The sequence below is a fragment of the Schistocerca cancellata genome, chromosome 11, assembly GCF_023864275.1.
Source record: "Schistocerca cancellata isolate TAMUIC-IGC-003103 chromosome 11, iqSchCanc2.1, whole genome shotgun sequence".
Taxonomy (NCBI): Eukaryota; Metazoa; Arthropoda; class Insecta; order Orthoptera; family Acrididae; genus Schistocerca; species Schistocerca cancellata.
The window spans coordinates 155,809,326-155,826,589 of record NC_064636.1 but is presented as its reverse complement, the minus strand read 5'-3'; the positions used below and the strand labels follow the sequence as shown (position 1 = coordinate 155,826,589).

General features: G+C 38.3%; 1 protein-coding gene across 1 annotated transcript in view; it reads left to right on the top strand.

The window, feature by feature from the left end:
* The first annotated feature begins 1,664 nt into the window (after positions 1 to 1,664).
* The window catches only part of LOC126108390 (uncharacterized), a 47,197-nt gene continuing 31,597 nt past the window's right edge, over positions 1,665 to 17,264 (top strand). Inside the window, exon 1 of the mRNA XM_049913601.1 lies at positions 1,665 to 2,143. Coding sequence (XP_049769558.1) covers positions 1,790 to 2,143 — 354 coding nt within the window. The 5' untranslated portion in view covers positions 1,665 to 1,789. The remainder of the gene's footprint in view (positions 2,144 to 17,264) is intronic.

Sequence of the window (17,264 nt, the reverse complement as noted above, 5' to 3'; positions counted from 1 at the left end):
GTGACAACTTCAACTGGAGGCATCATAACATGTGCGCCCAGCTGATAGGTGCTGTGTATTCACTGCCAATGTCTGTGCCAAAACGGAGCAGTGCAGAGAGTCTGTAATTTCGCATTACACATTATTTGTGCCTATTTCACATATTGTGACCATCTTTTGCTCAGTTGATTCTTCGTAGTCAAACAGGATACTTGCTAAAACATTCTGATACAGTACAAATTGTAGCTGGGAATGTTAGTGTTAAACATAAAAGTGTTCGTGTACTTCAGACTTCAGTTGCTGCCCATGTACCTGTCTATGCCTCTGTCTTGAAACTGAATGTCGGAGTGCCGTTGCACATTTACCTTCATCTACGAGTAGCATTTAAAAGATTTGAACATCCCGTCTATCTAGATGTGGAATTGAATTTGCGTGGGTTATTTATACATCTTTGAGAAATCTTATCATCTTTCATTTTGAACCATCCATGTCCAGCTGATTTTGTTGTGGAGTGATGTAGCAGACTAACACAGAGTTCAATGATTTGACAGTCCTTCAATACAACATGAAATATTGACGTATATTGTAAATGTTTTGAAAATGTGAACAGCTACTCCTGCATCAATATATTTTTGAGTGCCACATACATCTTTTTCTCCTGACAACACCACCCAGCGTACTTCAGTAGGATTATGCCCAGCCACATGTGACAAGGAATGCAGAAAACCTCTTTGAATAATGTCATATACACAGTGTACTTGACTGCACTTTCACATGACACGTTAACCGGAAAATGTGTCCTGGATATGTTTTGGTTAGCAACTTGTTTGTCATGGATACTTGATTGAACACTGTAGACTATTTGTAGACTGTCATAGAAACTGTATGGAGAGTGAGTCCCCATAACATGTCCAGTGTCTCCTTGATTGTGTTCCGCAGCACTTGTATTTTCTGATTTCAGTGTGCAGGGTCTTCACAATCCTCAAAGCCAGAGATAATATTCAGTGCTTTGATTGTAATCATTTGTGTATAGTAGCGTACATAATTGGTGGTAGAAAATGCAAGCACATGTGACTTTCTTGGGGTTGCAGTTTTCACAATTGTTAGTGCAGATGATTTGTGCGCAGCAGTTCTTTAATTAAGTAGTGATTCTTAAGGCTCCAAATCTTGTCTAGTACATTTTCTATGTATGCATAAAATTAGTTTATTAATCATATCAGTTGTTCTGAATTATCCCTATTTTTCTAGTAGGCAATTCTTAAAACCTTTATTGAAATTTTCACTTTTTGTGGTTTTTTCTTTTGAGATAAATTCTGCTCTGATGTTCTTAGAATTGTGCACTGCAAGAGAATGCATGTTAACAAATTGAGTACTACTTTTATTCTGTAAAAGATTAATGATGATGATGTTTGGTTTGTTGGGCGTTCAACTGCGCGGTCATCAGTGCCCGTACAAAGTCCCAATTTTTACACAGTCCAGTTTTTTTACACAGTCCATTGTAGCCACTGACACAAATGATGGTGATGGTGATGGTGATGGTGATGGTGATGATGATGATACCGATACCGATACCACAACCACCCAGTCCCCGCGAAGAGAAAAATCCCCAAACCCACCGGGAAACAAACCTGGGATCCTGTGTAAAACATTAATGAAAATGAGCCAGTAAAACGTGTGAACTTCACTCTTGCTCAGGGCATTGTTTTGTGGTTAATTATATTTTCAGCATTAGAAAGGAATGCTGGTATGTAATTTATTACAATTTATTTAATACTGGCTGTGTAATTAGAAGTAAATATTGTATCACACAATGCACTGTATGCTTATTCATTCATTTCAGTACCTTCTCATGATGAATGATTGCCACCTTGAAAAAGCCAGAATGGTTTCCACTAAGGAAAACTTGAAGGTTAGCCAACAAGATACACACTACAATGCAAGACTCGAGTCTTCTGTAGCATCTGTTTCCCCATCAACATCACTTTCTTCACAACAGTCTAAATGCAGTAACTATAGCTATGCTGCAAGTTTATACAAAAGTGTTATAAGTAACAGTATTTTATACAATGACTCAAGAGGTCTGCATGGTTCTTCTGAATTACACAGTTCTGTAAAGAAGTTTGGTGAAACTATGTGGCTTGAGTATTTAAATACTGCCAATGAGGTAAGTGCTTTTGTATATAGCTTTATTTTGTGATTTAGAAAAAATAATTTCTGTTTTTCTGCATAGTGGCCAGACATTAATGTCACTAGCATTGCTCAGAAGAGAAGGTTGTTACATATTTTGCTACTACACCTTCTTTATTTGTAAAATATTTTCAACATTCTACAAGTACTGCTAGGACATTGGTGCATATGGTATTGAACAATGATGTAGTTGTTAATCTTTGTAAAGTTTGGCGGTATTATTCGTACTTGGTGCATAGTGAACTGCATTGCAAGATTTGATTTAGGTGTGCAGTTTATAATTAAAAGGGTAACAAGAAACTTTTCTCAAACAAGTGAAAACATTGGTCTGGACTACGAGTTCATTCCAGGTACCTGTCTGGTATGGACAGATCTTCTCCAATTGTACCGTATAAGTAGGGCCTTAGGATTGATTCAAAATGTCAGCTTACTACAAAGACCTATCCATTCATTTCCAACAAATGCCTGAATTGGAAATTCACTGTTTACAAAACGTGATTCTGATTCAGGTCTGCACTCTTTAGTAATTTGTAGCAAATATTTGTATACACTTAGCATCAAATGCCGTCTCTAGACTATCTGCTTAGGTCATTAGCAAGTACTCTAACATTTTATTGGAGTTTAACATAAATTTTGTATGTTGGCCTCTTTGCTCATGGACCACCGAACCCAGTAAAAGGAAAATATAAGGATCTTCTTAATCCTGATTTTTATTTGCCTTGTGCATCATATTGTAGGTTTATCAAATTGTTAATGGGTGTGGTGTACAGTCATGTACCAATTTTTACTTAATTTTGTGGTTATAAGTGCTATTATGGACTATAAAAAATACATGGAAGTCACAGGTTGTGAGCTGACTACTTTCTGTAACTGTCCATTCCAATTTATACATCATTCTTAATCAAGATTTCGATTAACATGTCATACATAGGTGTGGAGTCATCTATCTTATCCATAAAACAATTTACATGACTGGATGCTAGCCTTTACAAGGATGGTCAGTAATCACTTACTTAGTAGTAAACACACAGTGAAATGAGCAACACATAAGTATGAACATTTAAAACTTAAGAACTTTGTGTACCTAGGGGATAAAAACATAGTGGTGCTGGCAAGCACAAAGAGTTCTTCTCGTGTGTAATCATAAAATTTGTTATTTTGTTGTACTTTGAAGCAAAATAGTTGTGAAATGTAACGAATAATAAAAAAACAAAAATACAAAATATGTGTAGTGGTTCCTCATCCTTGTTACATGCTTCTTCAGAGTGAAATTTCAGATTCAACAATAACATTATTTAACTAGAAAAAACTCATTGCAACACACTACCACAAAATACAAATGGGTTTGTTTAGAGTTACCTTAAAATAAAGTACTTATTAAACAATCTAAAATTTTCAAAATCAGTTGCCAGAGACTGTGTGTGTGTGTGTGTGTGTGTGTGTGTGTGTGTGTGTGTGTGTGTAAGTGTGTAAGTGTAAAGGCCATGTTGGCCGAAAGCTTATTTGTGACAGTCTTTCTGTTGTGCCTATCCACGACAGCATATGGTGAGTAGCAACGTTCCTTTTCATGATATTGTTACATTCCATCCTGGATTTTCCATTGTTTGATAAATGTTTGAAAAATTATGTATTGACTGAGACAGGAAAATTGCGTGTCAACAATGAAACAAAAACATAACGTGAAATCTTTGATTTTTTAGTAACATAATGTAAAATGACTTAACTAACATAAGTATAAAAAGACAACTGGGAAACCTGATGCTTCTGTGATCTAATGAACAAATTGTAAAAATAACTTAAAAGAATATCAAATGAACACATAAGCACAATAATAAGAGACTGTTGTTTGAAACAGTAACACAAATAAACAGTTTACAAGACAGATACCAAATAATAATAATACGGGGTGTACATAAAGTCTGGGAATACTTTCAATTATTTATTGCACAAGAACATTGTACAGATGTCATACATATTGCTTTCTGAAGAGAAACTCTGAAAGTTTTCTTTTTACAAGCATTTGATATGCGAATCATGAGTAACCCGGCAGAAGTCAATATGGTAATCAAATTCTTGCCATACCTGTCCCAGCATGACATCGTTGACTGTGGCAGTCGCTTCTCGTATTCTCTCCCGGTGCTTTGCTACATCACATGCTAGAGGTGGTACATAAACCAGATGTGTCCCCACAGGAAAATGTCACACGGAGTGAGATCTGGTGATTGGGGAGGCCATTTCATAAAATAGCTGTCCTCTTCTGTAGCACAGCGGATCCATTGATGCGGCAGCTCCGTGCTCAGGTACCCACGAACGTCACAATGAAAATGGGGTGGAATTTATTGTGCCAGTAGTAAATAGCCTTCCTTGTTGGTAGCTTCTTACTGTACTTGGTTCTAAAGATCTTTGAACAGCGATACCCCACCTGTTTTCATCGAACTTCGACAGACAGAAAGCTCGCTCTGCACCAGAACTGGCCATGTTTGTGACTAGCACTGACTATCAGCAAAATTACCAAACTACGCTGTGGCCGTATACAAGGGAAAAAAAAGAAAAAAGAAGTCGGGGTTTCTTTTCAAAGTAACATGTGTATGATATCTGTACAATGTTTGGTTCTAATGCTATAAATAATTGAAAGTGTTCCCGGACTTTATGTACACCATGCAGTTTAATTAAAGAAAACAATCCTAGGTGAAATTACAAGAGCGGTTCTAGGCGCTATAGTGTGGAACCGCGCGCCGCTATGGTCGCAGGTTTGAATCCTGCCTTGGACATAGATGTGTGTGATGTCCTTAAGTTAGTTAGGTTTAAGTAGTTCTAAATTCTAGGGGACTGATGACCTCAGAAGTTAAATCCCATAGTGCCCAGAGCCATTTTGAAATTACAAGATGACAGTTTGTGGCAGCAGAAAAATAAATCTTATTAACTTTGAGGTGTTGTTTATCCACCTATTGAATTGATCAGTAAATGGTAGATATTATAGTTTTTATGGTCGCCTATGATGTGAAGTAATTGTGATTTGGACCTGCTGATCAGATCCAAATAAATGTGCTTCTGTCCTTCTTAGTGGACTTCATTTCCTTTGCAGTGTCTTAAGTGGCGGAAGATGAGAGAGAGATGGAATCTGTGACGAAGAAAATTAAAGCTGCTTTATACATTGAAGATAGCTCCCCTAAGATATGTTTAACACTATCATATTACAATTGTTTGAGTTATAGATGTCTTGTCTCATTAGACTACACAACAAAAATACATTTTGACAAAGAAAAATGTCAGATTGAGAAATAATATCAGAATGACACTTTAAAAACATGTTTGTTTTTGTCCATATATCGTCTCTATCGTTATTGTGAGCACCATTCTTTCATGGTCGCAACACATCTCAAAGTTTGACTTCTAAGAACTAATGGCCCACACCAGGTGGAGACACTGAACTTGTCATCCCATCTTGCAGATATGCTGCGCCCATATACCCCATATTACCTGCAAATATTAATAAACTATTTCTCCCACAATTCGCTGTCTGAAACTTAAGTATTTTTTTTAATGAAATATCTCAATCATATTTCATATATTAGGACAGAGAGTGTAACTCATCGTTTTCCCTAAAATGATGTGTTATATCTCAACTTTTCCACTCCACCTCACACAATGTGTTGCAACTTGCCATGAAACATGATAAGCTGGAGTGGCTGTGTGTATTCTGCTACATAACTTCAGGTGTGAAAGAGCAGTATAGAGTCATGCTGAGTGTCACAATAGCAAGCAGGGTGGAAGTCACTACTGGGCCTGTTATGTTAAATAAAATATTGGGCTGGTGGAATCCATAATACATGTGGCAGCTATATCTAGTGACTTGTTGCTGCTCCTGTGTCATCAACTATTTTAAGGACTAGAACAGTTCATTGTTGGTAGTATCTGGAAAAAGTGATGAGACAGGATGTCTACTGAGAGATAAGCTAATTTTTGGAATGGATGACAGGAATGGTTTGATAGCGACATTTCAAATTTCTTTCATTTGTGCTGAGAACAGAAATTCGTCTCCCAGAGTATTGCAACAGGATGCTTTGAATAGAAGTCCACTACTATTCATTGTTACTTGGTACTTGTGGAGAGTGAAATTCCGATTAGAAAACACAAGTGAAACCAGAACGACATAGGGGTTGGCATATATCTAGTTGATACTTATGCAGTGGAACCAACGTTTGGTTAATTCAACTATCAATCTGGGACCATTCGAGTTTGTTGTGTAAGAGACAAACTGTCTTCAGTATGTTCCAAGAAGAAATGGAATCTACATAAGGTGCTGAATTGTGCCACTCAAGTGTAAGTAAAGATCCTACACTGTATCATCAATGTCTACTTGGAGGCCAGGTGTGTGGAGCAGTGCTGGATTGTGCTTCTTGGGCGGTGGTTTAACAATAGGTGTTTTGGTTCACGGAGAGTGGGATCTTATTTCTGGAGACCTTTCCTAACAACACGTTAGTCTTATCCATGATACTGGCTTTTACAATCTGCACTTGTGTGATAATGCAGATTTTCAAATTTCATAAATTTTAATGTAACTTCACCACACCAGACAACCTAGACAATTATGTAGTGACAATGTCTCTACGTAGTGAAATAATGAAAACATGTGACAAAACCATTTAGTTGTAGATGCAGGTAATGAAATATAGAGGAATAAATAAGAGTGAAACGGGGCTGAAGAGGCCACGAGGTGAAAACACAGAGCAGAATCATCAGTTAATTGAAATAGATAGTTTCTTCTCCCACGCAGGATAAAAATTGTTTTTAATCCCTAGACTGTAAGTTGATGGGGTAACAGAATGTAAATTATATCAACATCTGTTCTAAACATTTCTGAGATTTGCTGGATCCTCTACAGTAGGTGCTATATATCTTTATACTTGGTCAAGCGATCAAACTGAGCTGTAATCCAGAATGAGATTTTCACTCTGCAGCGGAGTGTGCGCTGATATGAAACTTCCTGGCAGATTAAAACTGTGTGCCCGACCGAGACTCGAACTCGGGACCTTTGCCTTTCGCGGGCAAGTGCTCTACCAACTGAGCTACCGAAGCACGACTCACGTCCGGTACTCACAGCTTCACTTCTGCCAGTACCTCGTCTCCTACCTTCCAAACTTTACAGAAACTCTCCTGCGAAACTTGCAGAACTAGCACTCCTGAAAGAAAGGATATTGCGGAGACATGGCTTAGCCACAGCCTGGGGGATGTTTCCAGAATGAGATTTTCACTCTGCAGCGGAGTGTGCGCTGATATGAAACTTCCTGGCAGATTAAAACTGTGTGCCCGACCGAGACTCGAACTCGGGACCTTTGCCTTTCGCGGGTCCCGAGTTCGAGTCTCGGTCGGGCACACAGTTTTAATCAGCCAGGAAGTTTCATATCAGCGCACACTCCGCTGCAGAGTGAAAATCTCATTCTGGAAACATCCCCCAGGCTGTGGCTAAGCCATGTCTCCGCAATATCCTTTCTTTCAGGAGTGCTAGTTCTGCAAGTTTCGCAGGAGAGCTTCTGTAAAGTTTGGAAGGTAGGAGACGAGGTACTGGCAGAAGTGAAGCTGTGAGTACCGGACGTGAGTCGTGCTTCGGTAGCTCAGTTGGTAGAGCACTTGCCCGCGAAAGGCAAAGGTCCCGAGTTCGAGTCTCGGTCGGGCACACAGTTTTAATCTGCCAGGAAGTTTCATATGAGCTGTAATCTTCTGATCTGTAATTCAACATTGACAGGCAATGTGAAATACAGTATCTGTAATGGTCTAGTGCAGGGACATGTAAATTTCTTAGTTCTGCCCAATTTCATGGCAGTTTGTTATAACATCCCATGATCTCCTAATGGGTATATCAGCATCCTAGCATCCTTTCAACTATGGAGCTGTCTCCATGTTCAGCTACATTGTTCTGCTGAATTCTCTTCAAAATAAATGTTAATCTTTTAGCCAGGTACTTCATTTTGCTGGAATTCATTTCAGGTGACAGCTTAAGTCTTGAAAGATGAATGCATTATGTGATGATAAACAACCTCAAAGGGAATCGACACTGTGGTTTCGTGTACTCTGGTGTTGTATGACGAAATCACATACGGTAATAGACAATCCCAGTCTGAGGGGAAGCTAGTCATGTTATAAGATAAGATTCTAGGTACTGTTTTATGAATGTGTTCAACCCTGCCATTACTCTTAGAATGAAATGACGTAGCTCTGAACTTCTTCATTTTAAACAGTCAAGGTAACTGTATGATAAGATTGGCCATAACGTTTGTCCCTCAGTCTGCTATAATGGCCTCTGGACTTCTGGATTGTAGTGCAAAATAAGTTACCAGTGCTCTCACAACCATCTCAGCGGCCATGTCTGCAGTGGGTCACACAATAAGATGATGAGAGAAATGGTCAGCGACAGATAAAATGTATGTTACTTTTTACTGTTAAGGCAAATGGTCCTGCAATATAGAGTGCTAAGACTTTGAAAGGTCCAGCTACCTCAGATATAGTTTGAAGAGGTACATTTGGTTTTTGTTCTTGCACTCTCTCCAAAAAGACAGACCACAGGGTACAACAAAAGCTGTCTTCTTCTCCATCTTTAATAGCTACATGAATCTGATAGCAGCTGGAGCATGGTGAAGAATTTGCATTTGCCAAGGTGATTAAAAATATCATCAATCCTTGCAAAAAATGCTGCAAGCTTTTCCTCTGTAACTGGTTTAGTTGGGGACAACCACTGTAACAAGCGTACATAAACAGGGTGTATATGACCAGGGACAACCGGGAGATTCAGTTAAGACCCAGGAATTTTTTCATCCGGGAGAAAACCGGGAAAACCCGTTCTTTTTTTTTTAGAATTCCAGGAATTTTTCATTGTTTTCAGTTAATTTTTTGTAATTTTGACTGGTAAGAACCGATACTCTAACAAAGGATATTACTGTACCCCACTACTGCGCAATAATACTTCAACAATAAAAGATAAACCAGAGAAAAAGAACAAAAATTACTTAAATTGCAAAGGAAATGCGCCATATACAACGACGACACACAGTGCTCGTGCAAGTGTCTGCCAAATGCAAAATGTGTCTAAGGCTTTAGGAAGACTATGCAATGCTTCATAACAACAAATTGCCTCCGATGAGCGTGAAGTCACAACTGTTTACATTAGATTCGTTTTAGCAGTTATGAGCGGGCTCATACGCATGCGCAGTTGAGTTGCCTTTGAGTAGTAGATTCTCCTGATTCCGGCTACAGGAATGTGGATGTTGGCTGTGCAAGCAGTCGCATCAAGCAGCTAGATGCTACCGAGAAAAGGGGGCGCCAAATTCATATTCTTGAGGAAAAAAACTTGTATTACAAAGTGCCTAGCATGCAGCGCATGTTTGTCTATTGATTATTCATATAATTTTGAAACGCATCCCTATTGTATTCTGAACATTTTTGAACACATTTTAATTTGATTTCTGACTGAATCATAAGTTGATTTTTGAATGCATGCATAGTGTATGTGATGTCTCATCGCATCTAGAAATAAACTTCCCGTAGACAGGACAGGGCTATACGAGCTGAGTGGACTAAGGTGAAACGTCTGAATGCTAATCGCTGTCTGATTATGTGGTTGATTGGGTTTGTGAATGATCAGTGTTGTTATAATTACTACTGAAATCCATAGATTCAGACTACCAGAGTGGAAATAAACAACTGTCAGGAATAACAAGTGAGAAAGATTATGTATTATCTTCTCTGTGTATCCAAGGAAATGAAATTTTGACAGAAAATTTTTGGCCATATCGCTACATTAGTAAGGACCAGTAGTACAGTTCTCGTCTAGCAGCCACTTAAGTTCTATTCTGGAAGTAACGTGTTGCACAAAAACGTAAAACGCCTAACCGGAAAATAATCGCGGGATAACCTACCCTGTGATTCTGGCAGGGTTAGTGAAGTTAATCAGCAAACAAATTTTGACAATGGCACGAATAGCTACAGAATTGGTGGTGACAAGATTGTTTGTGGAACGAGAGAGGAGAAGAAACAGGGACATTACACAAATTATGGGAGAATAAGGCGATCCCAAATTTATATAAAAATTTCGTAATACTACTTTTCGATCTCTTGCTTGAGAAACTGGTGTGTATGAATGAAAGAGAAACTATTTCCTAACAATTTTTTTTTTTTGTAGTAGGCCTAATAGGCATTTGATATTGCTACTGCGTGAATTATATTCTGTAGTGTTACAAAAATGGCTATTGGTGCCAAAACAGTCTTGTTTATTTTGTGTGTGTTACAAAACTGCTGACATATTAGAAAGGCCTATTTTGTTTTATCTAGCAGACAGTGACAAAATAGATGTAATCAGATCGAGAAACCACGCCAGTCTTGGGTATTATTTGTGTTAACAGCTTTTTCAGTATTAGATAATGACATTTTGATTTTTCAAGTAGCAAAACGTTTCATGAAGTTTGATGAGGTAATACCGTAGATCCTCTCCCAGAAAGGAAAGCACACCATGTAAAGCTGTAGTGAGATTAGAGAGAAAAAAAATAGTAGGAGCTAAGGATTGAAGAAATGCATAATTTATTGATTATCTCTTGTCTTTATTGGTTTTATGTATCCTATATTTAATTTTATGTTACACAAAACAGCAAGTTATTAGCCAATAGGCACTAAAGAGTTCAGATTTTCTGAAGAGTTCTTGTTCTCCCGATTGCAAACAATCCCATCTGCTATTAATTGTGAGATTTTGTTTTTTGAAAAGGGGCAGGCTGTCGAACCAGTTGACTGGGAGCAGGTGAGGCAGCACAGGACATTTCTGTTGTCCTGAATATAGTTTGATGGCATACATTACAAAATATACACGTTTCAATTCCACAGAGTGAAATACAGTGATATGCGTTAGAAGAACGATTTATCAGAAGGTGTGGCACTGCACTTAGGAATACTTAAGACCAAATAATATGTCTTACATTTCCTCGAACACGTATGTTTTATGTTTCAGACTTTTCAGAAAGATGTGCACTACAAGATGAACATATTTTTGAAAATTCGATTTTTTTAGTATTGATCCGGTCCGCAAATATCGTAGGTCCGGGGCTGATGCGCAGAGCAATCAGAGTAGAGTTGTAGTGGGTAGTCTCCACATGATCCGTGTCTACATTTAGTGATTTTGCTGTTTCCCCTTCGTATACTGTCATGTCATATCTGTGGCCGGGAGCTATCAAGTGAATTAAAATACATTCACATAATTATGGAAGGCTAAAATATGGCATTAGTTTCAGATTTTATTTTATTTCTACCTTTCTGACAGTCAAGCATTATTCACCTTGTGGAACAATGAAGTTATTTTTTGTCTGTTTGCAAAAGAAATTTGGCTTTTATTAACCTTTTCTGCAGTGGCAGTCAATGTATTTGAAACAAAATGTTTAATTCCACCGTACTGGCTAGTTTCAACTGTTCGCTGCATTTCACCTGCATGGTTTTTTTCCCCCCTAGCACATATGGCATTATGCCATAATTAAGAACCAAATATGATATAATACAATACTGGTGCTCCAAGAAAATTTACATCCTGAAAACCACACTGAAAAGCTTAATATCAAGTTGAGGTCTACTTCATTGGGAATCTGGACATACGAGTGTGCACTTTAAATGTGCACATTTTAATATGGTTCACAAAATTCTGATGCTCATGGAGTATCTTCTAATGTCTTGTCTCTTTTATGACATAATGTATGATCTTTCAGCGTTTAACACGTACTCACATACGGGCTTCCTATGTTATGATAGCTGTGTCGCCTGTTATTTCCGCTGTCTGGCAACTGCTGAAACAAACCTATTTCTGACAGGTCACGGGAAAATATTGCAACTAGTGGTTTGAAAAGCATTACTTTCAAATTAAATATCCTTCTACGTAAGTTGAACTATGTGCAAGAATGTACCATGAATTTATTAAATTAAAGAGCATTTGACTCATTTAAAAATCAACTCTTTGATGATGAGTCATTTAGAAGAATTTTGAACCCTGAAATCAGACATTTATCTCATTATTGAAAATTTTACTGGCACATTTGTGTGATGTATCTCAAAGTGCAACACACACAAAAAAGATCAACATTATATGTGAAAGCTTAGCTTCTCTTGCAGCATATTAACCTTAGAGACCAATATTATATGTGACAGCTTTGCTTTTCTTGTAGCAACACCATATATATTAATTTAAACTATTAACTTTCCCTTTTTGTGTGTTCGTGCTACTTAACAGTGATGTTGCTACTGGCTGACTACATCACGTGTCCTATGCTCTGAATATCTGCTGTCATCGGCTGGCGAGATCACCTGACATGAGCTATGACTGGCTTACAAAAGCGCATCGCAATCTCGATTTCAATGATTTGGAAAGTAACATATGGTGTTTGGTGGAATTCCAATGTATACTTTTGTAATATGAAAATACGCAGCATGCATGTTGCTACACATGAAAGATATTTCCAAATCTTGTCTTTTTCCCCGAGTTTCGTTTTCTATAGTGCCAGGAAATTCTGTGCCCATGTCTAAAACCATAACCATTCAAAGGATTGATAAGGGAAAATATACTGTCACTTAACATGGAGAAAGCTTGTTTTCACCTGGGAGAAAGTGTATTTTTATCTGTGAAAAATCTGGGAATTTTTTTCCTTGTCCGCCTATACACCCTGATAAAAGTGCAGGAACACTTTCAGTTATTTATTGCACAAGAACAAAACATTGTACAGATATCATACATATGTCATTTTGAAGAGATACCCTGAAAGTTCTTTTTTCGTGTGTACCGTGCAATGGTTCTTTTGCGTTCTCGTCAATACGGTACCAGAATGTTTAAGTTCTACCACTGTAAAGATGGAAGATCCACGATTCAGAATGTCAGAACTGTGTAGTAAGTAGCGACAGGCACACTCCAAACCATCAACTCTCGGAGAGAGATTTTAACCGTGTTCAACCTAATGGTAAATTATCGAACTATTTTTCTCTGAATCATACAGTTTGTGGGAAAAGCAGTGAGAATAATTACTTTTGGAAACCTTTTATCAGACAAAGCCTGTTATAACAATAAACTGTTTTTCTTAATAAAACGGTCGCCAGCCCAAATCGGGCACAGTGTCCACACAAAAAGATGAAGTCAATTTTCGGCACTGAATAAATAACTACTTTGACTTACTATGTAATTGAAACACAACCACTTAATTTCCATTTACTTGGCTCATTTGGCAGTAAGTACTATTAATCCCACTTTCTGTTACTTATGGAATTTATCACTATACTTCAGTAATTATTTAAAGAAGACACACACCGGGTTCCTAGGAGGAAGTTATTGTCTGTTCTACGAGATTATGGAATAGGAGGCAAACTTTTGCAAGCAATTAAAGGTCTTTACATGGATAGTCAGGCAGCAGTTAGAGTTGACGGTAAATTGAGTTCATGGTTCAGAGTAGTTTCAGGGGTAAGACAAGGCTGCAGCCTGTCTCCACTGTTGTTCATATTATTTGTGGATCATATGTTGAAAACAATAGACTGGCTGGGTGAGGTTAAGATATGTGAACACAAAATAAGCAGTCTTGCATATGCGGATGACTTAGTTGTGATGGCAGATTCGATTGAAAGTTTGCAAAGTAATATTTCAGAGCTAGATAAGAAATGTAAGGACTATGGTATGAAGATTAGCATCTCCAAAACAAAAGTAATGTCAGTGGGAAAGAAATATAAACCGGTTGAGTGCCAAATAGCAGGATCAAAGTTAGAACAGGTGGACGGTTTCAAGTACTTAGGATGCATATTCTCACAGGATGGCAACAAAGTGAAAAAACTGGAAGCGAGGTGTAGCAAAGCTAATGCAGTGAGTGCTCAGCTATGATCTACTCTCTTCTACAAGAAGGAAGTCAGTACCAAGACTAAGTTATCTGTGCACCGTTCAATCTTTTGACCAACTTTGTTGTATGGGAGTGAAAGCTGGGTGGATTCAGGTTACCTTATCAACAAGGTTGAGGTTACGGATATGAAAGTAGCTAGGATGATTGCAGGTACTAGTAGATGGGAACAATGGCAGGAGGGTGTCCACAATGAGGAAATCAAAGAAAAACTGGGAATGAACTCTATAGATGTAGCAGTCAGGGCGAACAGGCTTAGATGGTGGGGTCATGTTACACACATGGGAGAAGCAAGGTTACCCAAGAGACTCATGTGTTCAGCAGTAGAGGGTAGGAGGAGTCAGGGCAGACCGAGGAGAAGGTACCTGGATTCGGTTAAGAATGATTTTGAAGTAATAGGTTTAATATCAGAAGAGGCACCAATGTTAGCACTGAATAGGGGATCATGGAGGAATTTTATAAGGGGGGCTATGCTCCAGACTGAACGCTGAAAGGCATAATCAGTCTTAAATGATGATGATGATGATGACACACATGTTTCAACAAGGATACAAAAAAATATTAAACTTATAGCTATTATTCATATGACCAAAACTATTATTTAACACGACTAGATTTCATTTCTTTAGGACTTTTACTTGTTAACGTTTAACTAACACCACTATTTGTCTGGCTTTCTTTGACATGGAGAAGCAACACGAACAAATACTGTTAAGATTGTTGCAGTTAAACAATTATGTTACCTTACTTTCAAAAATGCTATTGAAAACTTATCCTCATGGTCACGCAAAGCGGTAGTTCTTAAACCGATATGTGAAAACTTTAGTATTTAATAATGATTTTCAAAATTTACTACCAAAGCAATACTATTGCCAGTAATTTACTATTATTCAAGCTTCAATAAACATCAGAATACTCTGAATAAATTCGTTTAGGTAAGGACCCTACTGAGGTAAATGAAATTGGAAAATTATGGCTAAACACAAAGGTACATTTAACACTTATATTCCACTGATTGAAGAAGGATGGTTCATACTGTGATACACTTCTAAGTAAAGTACTTTGCCTGTTACTGATGTCGAAGGTGGCATGAGGCGGGGCTGCATAGTAACACTGCACAGGTGCAGCTCTTGATGTACATAGCTCTCTATCTTCCTCTTGGTGGCGACGATAAAATTGCAAATTTCTGATCTATTAATTTATTGCCGTACTGCGCCAATCATGTAGAACACGTCCGAGGCCAAAACCCAATCTTGCAGAAAATTCGGGGCCTCTAGTGCTTGACCAATGTAATGCGTGTTCACCACTTGCAGGGCAGCTACCGACTGTGTGTGTCACTTGCGCGCCAACTCTCACTCGCGTGCCCCACCACCTTTCCCATTCCACCACAGAACGGAGTTCCGTTCTACCTATGATCCCTACACATTTTCATTTTACACTTCTGCTTACAAAAACCCTAAGTATGAACCATCTACAATTGCATGACAGCACATACATACAAAATTGACATAATTAATTACAGTTGTACTTGAAATATTACATAATTATTTACAAAATATGTTTTAATACATTTATTCCACCTACATCAAAGAGGTTATTTTTAACAGATAAACTACATTTAACAAAAGCATACTCTCATTATAGTATTTGCTTAATTTTTCAAAATTATTAAGGAACAAAAAATTTAAAATATACAGATTAATGGCAGGATTATATTTACAATAGCATTACAACCGCCACAGCGTATTTTGGTAATTTGCCGATAGTCGGTGCTAGTCACAAGCAGGGTGAGTTGAGGTATGTTGTAGTTTGACAAATGGGAAAGTGAAGAGGCATAAATGTCGAATATGGGATACAAAGCATCCACACAAATGCATTAAATTTGAGCGTGATTCCCCAAAGGTAAATATTTTTTGTGCCTTGTCACGTCGAAAACTGTACAGGCCATTCTTCTTTGTCAAAAGCACTGTCACTGGGTATTCCTACTTGGACATGTTTCAGCAGAATGGGGCTTCACCTCATTTCCATCTTGAAGTTTGTGGGTACCTGAACACGGAGCTGCTGCATTGGTGGATTGGCCGTGCTACAAAAGGGGACAGCTGTTTCATGAAATGGCCTTCCTGATAACCAGATCTCACTCCATGTGAGTCTTTTCTGTGGGAACACATTAAAGATCTGGTGTATGTACCACCTCTACCACGTGATACAGCAGAGGTCCGGGAGAGAATACGGGAAGCGACTGCCACAGTCGACGATGCCATGCTACGATGGGTATGGCAAGGTATCAATTACCGTACTGACATGTGCTGGGTTTCTCATGGTTCGCATATCAAATGTTTGTAAAAAACAAAAACTTTCACAGTCTCTCTTCAAAGTGCAATATGTATGAGACCTGTACAATGTTTAGTTCTTTTGCAATAAATAATGATTGAAAGTGTTCCCAGACTTTATGTACACCCTGTATGTGACAACCAGGAACTGAAAGAAGGTTTAACTACTCCAGCTTTTAGTAAATCTGAGGCATTTTTGTCTACTGCAGGCTGCAAGTGATAGGATATGCAATATGGTTTCCAGGCTATTGGCTTGGTATCATATGTAGGAATCTTGTGGTACATTAAGAAGTTTGACAGAAGTTGTTTCTTTTCTTCAGATGAAGTTGCAAAGTCAGCTAGAATGGGTTACAGTTGACAGTGAGTATATCTAACAAACAAAACATTTATTTGTATGCCTGTATTGATGAGGAAGGTGGAAGTTCTGCTGTTCATTTTATCTTGCAAACTTACGTTTACCACTTGAGCAATTCCTATCTCTCTTACCGGATTGACTTTGCAGAAGGGAAGCAAGGAGCAGTGGCAGAACTGCTCCCATTCACATTTCGCATATTCACATTCCTTCGAGCCCCTCGTTGACCTACTTGGTTAACTGACCAGAGATGGACAGTTTTCTCTCTCGTGTCTGATTTTTCTAAAACAAGCACATGGTGGTGCCAAACACTAAGGAGTCGTGTAACTTTTTGTCATTTGCAACGAGTGCAGCACACTTCAGCAACGAATGCACAGCAAGTGGGCTTTATCCCGGTGGATGATTAGACGAATTGTTGCACCTCCTTTGTGAGTTGTATAGCCTATCTTAGTGTACTCGGTGTACTTCACCTTGTCATGTACCTGTGGGGTCAATCCTGTGAATGAGTGAATCTGCACAGCA